The sequence below is a fragment of the Oratosquilla oratoria genome, chromosome 39 (genome assembly GCF_046742065.1).
Source record: "Oratosquilla oratoria isolate Oo_2021 chromosome 39, ASM4674206v1, whole genome shotgun sequence".
Lineage (NCBI taxonomy): Eukaryota > Metazoa > Arthropoda > Malacostraca > Stomatopoda > Squillidae > Oratosquilla > Oratosquilla oratoria.
Genome location: NC_134815.1, coordinates 14,408,211 through 14,418,838, shown reverse-complemented (window position 1 = coordinate 14,418,838; position 10,628 = coordinate 14,408,211). Strand labels below are relative to the sequence as shown.

General features: G+C 48.3%; 1 protein-coding gene across 1 annotated transcript in view; it reads left to right on the top strand.

The window, feature by feature from the left end:
* Positions 1 to 4,011: 4,011 nt before the first annotated feature.
* The window catches only part of LOC143020295 (uncharacterized), a 6,780-nt gene continuing 163 nt past the window's right edge, over positions 4,012 to 10,628 (top strand). The window contains exons 1-2 of the mRNA XM_076176552.1: positions 4,012 to 4,093; positions 4,261 to 10,628. The exon at positions 4,261 to 10,628 is cut by the window's right edge and continues 163 nt beyond it. Of these exons, the coding sequence (XP_076032667.1) occupies positions 4,079 to 4,093; positions 4,261 to 10,503 (6,258 nt within the window). The 5' untranslated portion in view covers positions 4,012 to 4,078 and the 3' untranslated portion in view covers positions 10,504 to 10,628. The remainder of the gene's footprint in view (positions 4,094 to 4,260) is intronic.

The following is a 10,628-nucleotide window of genomic DNA, read 5'->3' as shown; positions in this document are numbered from 1 at the left end:
ACACACACACACACACACACACACACACACACACACACACACACACACAAACACACACACACACACACACACACACACACACACACACACACACACACACACACACACACACACACACACACACACACACACACACACACACACATGGCGCTGTGGTTAGAGCTCTGGCCTGCCACTACGGAGGTCCGGGTTCGACTCTCGCCCGGGGCTGAAATAATATCAGTATCGCAGCGCTGAGGGGTGTTACTCCAACTCTCGTGGGCGGGGAGTTGGGTGTGTGTGTGTGTGCAAGGTCATAGCATTACCCATAGATCGGACCTACGAGCTCTGAGCTCTCTTCCAGGAGGGAAATAGCTGTCGATCACGAGTCCAACACGTGATCCAAAGACCAAGTGAATACACACACACACACACACACACACACACAGTCATGGCGCAGTGGTTAGAGTTCCCGGCTGCCACTACGTCGGTCCGGAATCGAATCCTGCCCAGGGCTGAAATAATTTCAGTATCGGGGAACTGTGAGTCGTTACTCCAACTCTCGTGGGCGGGGAGTTGGGTGTGTGTGTGCGTGTAAGGTCACAGCATTACCCATAGATCGGTCATATATGAGCTCTGAGGTCTCTTCCGGGAGGGAAATAGCTGTCGATCACGAGTCCAACACGTGATCCAAGACCATGGTGAATCACGCACACACCCAAAACACAAACACACAGATTTCAGATGTAGCCGCTAGCATCACGGCCATTCATTTTACGGCACCGTGATCGTATTTCACTCAGAAGGTTACATATTCACTATACTGAAAGCCGTTTCTGTCCCCCTACTGCAAGGAGATGGATGAGCTATACAACTTCTAATCTTTCAGCCGGGAAGGTAACCAAAATCGATCACAAGTCCGGCACGTGATCTGGGTGGATAAAGGTGAATAAGTGCTTTTAATCTGTTGTGTCATAGAGCTGTGTTGTTCATGCAAGCGTGCGAATAAAGGTTACAGTGTAGGTGTAACAACACAGATATCATCAGTGGTCTTTGATGTTTGTCCTTCATCTTTTATCACGCTCTTCTCTCTCTCTCTCTCTCTCTCTCTCTCTCTCTCTCTCTCCTCCCCCACTCTCTCTCTCTCCTCCCCCATTCTTTCTCTCTCTCTCTCTCTCTCTCTCTCTCTGCCTCTCTCTCTCCCTCAATCTCCCCCTCTCTCTGTCTTTCTATTCTTCTCTCTTTCGAGCTTTCTCACGACCTTTCTCTATCTGCCTCTGTTAGCGTATAATATGCACTAGTAACACAAGGTTTTTAAGCATATTCGATTTTGTAACATTGTGAAATTTTCTTTTTTTTTACCTCCATGTTCTTGCGTTGATAAGCACTGCTAATACAAGTTTTTAAGCTTATATCATTTTGTACTATTATAAAGTCTTTAGTTTTTACCTTCATGTTTTATGTGTACAAAAATATGTATCACTATGTAATGCTCTTGTGAATATTGTAAATAATGTAAAGAATACCCAATGAAAATTGGAATAAAGGAATTATTATTATTATTATTATTATTACTCTCTCTCTCTCTCTCTCTCTCTCTCTCTCTCTCTCTCTCTCTCTCTCTCTCTCTCTCTCTCTCTCTCTCTCAATAATTCGACTTCGTCTTCGTCCTCATCTTTGTCTCCGTTTTTCTCTTATCTCTATATCTCTGTCTCTATTATCTCTATATCTATCATCATCTCTCTCTGACTATCTCATCTATTTATCATTATCTCTTTCTCTCTCTTTCTCTGTATGTGTCTCTCTCTCTCACTTTCCCCTCTCTCCCTCTCCTTACCCCCTCTCTCCCCCTCTCTCTATCCCCCCTCTCTCTCTGTCTCTCTCTTTCTCTTTTTCTCTCTCTGTCTCTTCCTTTGTCTTTCTGTTTGTCTATCTCTCTCTGTCTCTCTCTGCCTCTCTCTGTCTCTCTATGTCCCTTTATCTCTGTCTATTTCTCTCTGTCTCTGTCTCTTTCAGTCCCTGTCTCTGTCTCTGCCTCTCTGTCTCTCTGTCTCTGTCTATGTTTGTCTCTGTTTCCCTCTGTCTCTGTCTCTTTGTCTGCCTCTGTCTCCCTCTGTCTCTGCTTTTGTCTCTGTCTTTGTCTCTGTCTCTGTCTCTGTCTCTGTCTCTGTCCGTCTAGCTCTTTGTCTACCTCTTTCTCTGTCCCTCTGTCCATCTTTCTGTCTCTGTTTCTGTTTTTCTCTGTCTTTGTCTCTCTCAGCCTCTGTCTCTGTCTTTCTTTGTCTCTGTCCCTCTCTGTCTCTGTCTCTTTCTCTCTCTGTGTCTCTCTTCCTCTGTCTCTCTCTGCTTCTGTCTCTCTATCTCTCAGTCTCTGTCTGTCTCTTTCTCTGTCTCTGTCACTCTTTGTCTCTGTCTCTCTCTGTCTCTGTCTCTGTATGTCTCTCTATCTGTGTCACTGTCTCTGTCTCTGTCTCGCTCTGTCTCTGTCTCTGTCTCACTCTGTCTCTGTCTCTGTCCTCTCTGTCTCTCTTTGTCTCTGTCTCTGTCTCCCTCTGTCTCTGTCTCTGTCTCTCTCTATCTCTGACTCTGTCTCTATTTCTGTCTCTCTCTGTCACTGACTCTATCTCTATCACTCACTCTGTCTCTCTCTGTCTCTCTTTGTCTCTGTCTCTCTCTGCCTCTCTCTATTTCTCTCTCTGTCTCTGTCTCTGTCCTTCTCTGTCTCTGTTCCTCTGTGTCTGTCTCTAGCGCTGTCTCTCCCTGTCTCTGTCTCTCTCCGTCTCTCACTATCTCTGTCTCTCGTTGTTTCTGACTATGTTCCGTCTTTCTCTGTCTCTGTCTCTCTCTGCCTCAGTCTCTGTCTCTATCTCTGTTTCTGTCTTTGTATCTGTCTCTGTCTCCATATCTGTCTCTGTTTCCTTCTCTATCTCTGTTTCTCTCTTTGTCTCTCTGTGTCTCTGTTTCTGTCTGTCTCTGTCTCTCACTGTCTCTGTCTCTCTGTGTGTCTCTCTTTCTCTGTTTCTCCCTGTCTCTCTGTCTCTGTCTCTCTGTCTTTCTCTGTCTCTGTCTCTCTCTGTCTCAATATGCCTCTCTGGTATTGTCTCTGTATCCTTATGTATCTCTGTCTCTGCTTCTGTCTCTGTCTCTGTCTTTGTCTCTGTCTCTTTCTCTCTGTCTCTGTCTCTGTTTCTCTCTGTCTCTGTTTCTCTGTCTCTTTCTCTCTATCTCTGTCTCTGTCTATATCTCTCTGCTTCTCTCGGTCTCTGTCTCTCTCTCTGGCTCTCTCTTTCTGTTTCTCTCTGTTCCTCTCTCTGTCTCTGTCTTTGTGTTTCCATCTATGTCTCTCTTTCTCTCTCTTTCTCTCTGTCTCTCTCCTCTCTCTCGCTTCTCTCTCTCTCTCTCTCTCTCTCTCTCTCTCTCTCTCTCTTTCTCTTTGTCTGTCTGTCTATCTTTTTCTGTCTGTCCGTCCGTCTGTCTGTCTGTCTACCTGTCTGTCTGTCTGTCAGTCAGTCAATCTGTCTGTCTGTCTGTCTCTCTGTCTTTATCTCTCTCTCTCTCTTTCTCTTTCTCTTTCTCTCACTCACCTACTCCCTCGCTTCCTCCCTCCCTCCCTCTCTCCCTTTCCCCACACACATATATACAAAATATTCTCTTCGTCTCATCTGATTTCTTTCAATACACTTATTTACTTTTTATTTCTCCTTATTTTCTTTATTTTTCTTGTCTTGTACCATATATCTCTTCCCTGTATTTTTTGTGTAGAATATTTTATTTGTAGGTGAATGAATCGATGGTTCCGTATTGAAATCAACTTTACAAAAGATATTATATTTGTTCTTCCTTTTTAGGAACTAAGTATTTAAGAATATACTTTTTTGCCTCTCTTTTTTCACTTCTATTTCCGATTTGGATAATTCAATGGACAGGAAAGCCGTTCCATGCAAGTTGACTCCTAAAACTAGTTTGTCATGTTTCGCGGGCCGCGCCGCTCAAAAGGGAAGCGCTATTTGGCAAGTTGGCTACCCTGCCTCCTGCCCAGGTATATAAGTTCCTATCTTGGCCGGACAGAGCACACTGCTTTGGTCTGTGTCTTCCTATAATGGTGGTTTTTAAGGTAAGATATTCAGATATTGGGTCAAAATAGTTCATTGTGCTCTGGGATATTACTATGCACTTTTAAGTTCTTTTCGGTTTTAGTACTCATGTTTTTTTTTCTTTATTTAAATTCCACGAAATATTTGTAATATTTCTACCTAATTTTGGAAATTTCTCCATTTGCAGGTTCTGGTTGTGGCTTTCAGCCTTGCCGTGGCTTCGGCTAATGTCTTCCCTGCCTCTAACGTTGTGGGTGCTGGCTTCAGAACTCAGCTAAGTGATTCTTCCTCAGCCGAAGATCCTACAGACCCTTCCTTGTCCTTTAATTACCGGTACAAAGTAAGCGCAGTCGATACCGGAGACGAAAAGTCGCATGAAGAGGCCTTAGAAAATGGAGTGCTCCAAGGAGTCTACTCGGTTGTCCAGCCGGACGGCTCCCGAAGAATTGTGAAGTACCGTGCCGATGACCTTTCAGGTTTCCAGGCCGATGTGACGTTCCAAAACGAATTAGGTCAGATAATTGGCGGTGGATCCTCCAATTCTGCAGCATCCTCTGAAGGTGCTAGATATAGTAGTTCCTCCAATGCAGGATTATCCCAGCAGGGTGGATTCTCTGCTGCCGGCCATTTCAGCAATACTGCTGCAGGCGGTCGCGTAACAGGATCACAGGCTAGATTTGGAAGTTCGGGAAGCGTAAAACTTGCTGGATCATCCGGTTCGTCATTCCATTCGGGATCATCCAGTTCTCAGGGCTCTGTATCACCCAGTTCAAGGTTTGGTAGTTCTTCGTCTTCTGCTAGTGGTGCAAGATTTGCTGCAGGGCCCTCCTCTTCTTCCTCTTCCTCTTCCTCCAGGTTCAGTGGATCTTCTCCCTCTACCCAGTCATCTGGATTAACAGGTAGACTCAGCTCTTCCACTGGCTCCTCCCAATCGTCTGTGTCTTCTGGTAGATTTGGTAGTTCTGCTGGCTCTTTCCAGTCGTCTGGATCTTCTGGTAGGTTCAGCGGGTCCACTAGTTCCAACCAGTTATCTGGATCCTCAGGCAGATTTAGTGGTTCTTCTACCTCTTCCCAGTCATCTGATTCCTCTGCTAGATTTGGTGCATCTACTGGTTCCAGTCAATCAACTGGATCTTCAGCAAATTTCGGTGCCTCAACTGGTTCTTCTTCTAGATTTGGCGCATCTACTGGTTCCAGCCAATCAACTGGATCTTCAGCCAACTTCGGTGCCTCAGCTGGCTCCTCCCAGGCAGCTGGATCAGTGTCTAGATTTGGTGCATCTACTGGTTCCAGTCAATCAACTGGATCTTCAGCAAATTTCGGTGCCTCAACTGGTTCTTCTTCTAGATTTGGCGCATCTACTGGTTCCAGCCAATCAACTGGATCTTCAGCCAACTTCGGTGCCTCAGCTGGCTCCTCCCAGGCAGCTGGATCAGTGTCTAGATTTGGTGCATCTACTGGTTCCAGTCAATCAACTGGATCTTCAGCAAATTTCGGTGCCTCAACTGGTTCTTCTTCTAGATTTGGCGCATCTACTGGTTCCAGCCAATCAACTGGATCTTCAGCCAACTTCGGTGCCTCAGCTGGCTCCTCCCAGGCAGCTGGATCAGTGTCTAGATTTGGTGCATCTACTGGTTCCAGTCAATCAACTGGATCTTCAGCAAATTTCGGTGCCTCAACTGGTTCTGCTACTAGATTTGGCGCATCTACTGGTTCCAGCCAATCAACTGGATCATCAGCCAACTTCGGTGCCTCAGCTGGCTCCTCCCAGGCAGTTGGATCAGCGTCTAGATTTGGTGCATCTGTCGGATCGTCTCAGTCAGCTGGATCTTCAGCCAGATTCGGTACCTCTGCCGTCTCCTCCCAGTCAACTGGATCATCTGCCAGATACGGTGCATCTAGAGATTCTTCCCAGTCAACAGGATCATCAGCTAGATTTGGTGCTTCCACAGGTTCCTCCGGGTCATCTGGATCAGCAGTCGTGCTTGCTTCATCTTCTGGGTCCACCAAATTTTCTGGATCAAATAGGTTTAGCGGATCCTCTGCTTCTTCCAAATTATCTGGATCTTCAGTAAGACAAAGTGGATCTACTAGTTCCCTCCAGTCGTCTGGAACTTCAGGTAGATTCGGTGGATCTACTGGCTCCTCTCAGTCTACATCCTCTGCTAGATTCAGTGGACCAACTACCTCCTCCCAGTCATCCGGATCATCAGGTAGATTTACCGGATCATCTACTTTGTCCCAATCTGCTGGATCTTCAGGCACATTCACTGGATCTACTGGTTCTTCTCAGTCACTTGGATCATCAGGTAGATTCACAGGATCGGCCGGTTCCACCCAGTCATCTAGGTCATCCACTGTACTTGCAGGATCTTCTGGTTTCAAACAGTCATCAGGACAATCTACTAGGCTTGCCGGATCATCTGCTTCGACTCATTCAGCTGGATCTTCAAACCGCTTTAGTGGATCATCTGCTTCCTCCCAGTCATCTGGATCATCTGGTAGATTCAGCGGATCTACTAGCGGATCTCAGTCCTCTGGTAGACTTGTAGGTACTGGTTCTACTCAGTCATCTGGATCGTCAGACAGGTTCAGTGCTTCTTCTGGCTCTTCTCACTCTTCTGGATCAGCTAGCTTAAGTGGGTCTTCAGCCTCCTCCCAGTCATCTGGATCACGTAGGTTCAGTGGATCCTCCACCACGTCTCAGTCCTCTGGATCATCACGATTCTCCGGATCTTCAGGATTATCTCAGAAGTCTGGTTCATCAGGAAAACTAGGTGTATTCATTGGTTCTCAGTCCGGCTCATCGTCTAGGCATGGAACATCACAAACTTCTGGATCATCGGCAAGATATGGCGGATCTGTGAGTGGTTCCCAGTCATCAGGGGCATCAACAGCGTCTCTGTCATCTTCTGGTAGATTTAGCGGATCCTCTGCCGCATCTTCACGAGGATCAACCAGCTCTGGATCTAGCGTTGTTCTTGGCTCTAAAGGATCAAGCTCATCAAGCTCCCAATTCAGTGGTTCCTCAGCTTTATCTTCTACCCAAGGAACTTCTAGTTCTAGGTACGGTGGAGCTGGCAGCTCGGCCTCTGTGAACTCAGGCAGTTCTAGGTTCACTGGGTCGTCCGGATCATCCCGTGGTTCATCTGCCGTAACCTCTTCAACCGGATTTACAGGATCCATCGGCTCTTCTCAAACTTCCGGGCAGAGTGGAAGTTCTAGTTCATCTTCTAGGTTGAGCGGATCATCCGGCCTATCTCAGCAGTCTGGATCTCGTTTCACTGGATCTACTGGTTCTATTACCTCCTCAGGATCTTCAGGAGCTAGTTTCACCGGTTCATCTCTCTCCAGCCAATCCGGAATTTCTCACGGTAGCACATCTGGCTCATCATCACTGCACTCTGGAACTTCCTCTGGATCTAGACTGACAGGATCATCAGGGTTATCTGCTGCAGGAGTGTCCTCCACATCTAGATTCACCGGAACCTCAGGTTCTTCCTCTGCTGCTGGACAACGGGCTTCAGTCGTAACTGGTTCATCTGGTTCCAGGCTCACCGGTTCATCTCTCTCCAGTCAGTCTGGAAGCTCTCATGGTAGCACATCTGGCTCATCATCGCTGCACTCTGGAACTTCCTCTGGATCTAGACTGACAGGATCATCAGGATCGTCTGCCGCAGGAGTATCCTCCACATCTAGATTTACCGGAACCTCAGGTTCTTCCTCTGCTACTGGACAACGGGCTTCAGTCGTAACTGGATCCTCTGGCTCCAGATTCACCGGTTCATCTCTCTCCAGTCAGTCTGGAAGCTCTCGTGGTAGCACATCTGGCTCATCATCACTGCACTCTGGAACTTCCTCTGGATCTAGACTGACAGGATCATCAGGATCGTCTGCCGCAGGTGTCTCCTCCACATCTAGATTTACCGGAACCTCAAGTTCTTCCTCTGCTGCTGGACAAAGGGCTTCAGTCGTAACTGGATCCGCTGGCTCCAGGTTCACCGGTTCATCTCTCTCCAGTCAGTCTGGAAGCTCTCGTGGTAGCACATCTGGCTCATCATCACTGCACTCTGGAACTTCCTCTGGATCTAGACTGACAGGATCATCAGGGTTATCTGCTGCAGGAGTGTCCTCCACATCTAGATTCACCGGAACCTCAGGTTCTTCCTCTGCTGCTGGACAACGGGCTTCAGTCGTAACTGGTTCCTCTGGTTCCAGGTTCACCGGTTCATCTCTCTCCAGTCAGTCTGGAAGCTCTCGTGGTAGCACATCTGGCTCATCATCGCTGCACTCTGGAACTTCCTCTGGATCTAGACTGACAGGATCATCAGGATCGTCTGCCGCAGGTGTCTCCTCCACATCTAGATTTACCGGAACCTCAGGTTCTTCCTCTGCTGCTGGACAACGGGCTTCAGTCGTAACTGGATCCTCTGGCTCCAGGTTCACCGGTTCATCTCTCTCCAGTCAGTCTGGAAGCTCTCGTGGTAGCACATCTGGCTCATCATCACTGCACTCTGGAACTTCTGCTGCAGGAGTGTCCTCCACATCTAGATTTACCGGAACCTCAGGTTCTTCCTCTGCTGCTGGACAACGGGCTTCAGTCGTAACTGGATCCTCTGGCTCCAGGTTCACTGGTTCATCTCTCTCCAGTCAGTCTGGAAGCTCTCGTGGTAGCACATCTGGCTCATCATCGCTGCACTCTGGAACTTCCTCTGGATCTAGACTGACAGGATCATCAGGATCGTCTGCCGCAGGAGTATCCTCCACATCTAGATTTACCGGAACCTCAAGTTCTTCCTCTGCTGCTGGACAAAGGGCTTCAGTCGTAACTGGATCCTCTGGCTCCAGATTCACTGGTTCATCTCTCTCCAGTCAGTCTGGAAGCTCTCGTGGTAGCACATCTGGCTCATCATCACTGCACTCTGGAACTTCTTCTGCCGCAGGAGTGTCCTCCACATCTAGATTCACCGGAACCTCAGATTCTTCCTCTGCTGCTGGACAACGGACTTCAGTCGTAACTGGTTCCTCTGGCTCCAGGTTCACCGGTTCATCTCTCTCCAGTCAGTCTGGAAGCTCTCGTGGTAGCACATCTGGCTCATCGTCTCTGCACTCTGGAACTTCCTCTGGATCTAGACTGACAGGATCATCAGGATCGTCTGCCGCAGGAGTGTCCTCCACATCTAGATTCACCGGAACCTCAGGTTCTTCCTCTGCTGCTGGACAAAGGGCTTCAGTCGTAACTGGATCCTCTGGCTCCAGGTTCACAGGTTCATCTCTCTCCAGTCAGTCTGGAAACTCTCGTGGTAGCACATCTGGCTCATCATCACTGCACTCTGGAATTTCCTCTGGGTCTAGACTGACAGGATCATCAGGGTCATCTGCCGTAGGTGTCTCCTCCACATCTAGATTCACCGGAACCTCAGGTTCTTCCTCTGCTGCTGGACAAAGGGCTTCAGTCGTAACTGGTTCCTCTGGTTCTAGGTTCACTGGTTTATCAGGAGCAGCAGGTACATCCACCACTCGGTTTGCTGGTCACCAAGGCTCTTCCTCGGCTGCTGGAGCTTCAGCTGGGGTTAAGGGAGGTGTCGCAGTGCAGACCGCTGGTAAAGGATTCTTCACCAATAGAGGAACTTTGGGATTCTCCGGCCAGTCTGCCTCATCCGGTTTTTCTGGACACTCTAGCTCCTCAAGCCAGTCAGGATCGTCCAGCCTCTCCGGCCAGTCCGGCTCTTCTAGGCTCTCAGGCCATTCCTCTGGTTTCTCAGGTCAGTCTGGAGCTTCTGGATTTGTAGGCCAATCTGTTTCCTCCACAGGCTCAAGCCAACATGGAGGCTCCCAGTTCAGTGGATCCTCTGGACAATCTGCCCAGGTCGGATCCTCCAGATTCTCAAGCCAGACGACATCAGGATTCTCCGGCAACGCTGGATCGTCTGCAATCTCAAGCACTGCAGGATCAAGCGGAGTTCGTGTAGGGTCATCTGGCTCAGCTGGTTCAAGATTTCAGAGTGGAAGTACCTCATCCTCACACGGATCAGGCTTTAGTTCATCCCTGCAAGGATCAGGATTTGGGTCATCCTCACAAGGATCAGGACGTGTATCATCTTCGCAAGGTGCAGGATTTAGCTCAATCTCCCATGGACCCGGATTTAGTTCGACCTCACATGGAAGTTCATTGACCCCATCCTCGCAGAGCTCAAAGCACGAGTCAGGGTTCAGCTCTTCTCAAGGACAAAGATTTGGCTCGACATCCTTTGGCAACTCACTTGAATTTACCTCTGGGTCTACAGGAGCCACGGACGACGTGATCTCCGGCAGCCTTCTCCTCACCAACGAAAATATTGACAAACTCGACACCGTCGAACTTGCACAAGTGGGCATCACCGGCAATCCCTTTGCCTACAAGCTCGTCCGGGTTCCCGTCCACAATTAGAGCAAGGCAAGGCTAGAGTATGCCCCTAGCAATGACGGGTGGGGTCAGAAGATACTGTGATTGATCAATACTTGTATTTTTTTCTGCAATTCTGGCTTACGGTGTAGGAAGTAATTTCTCTGCTA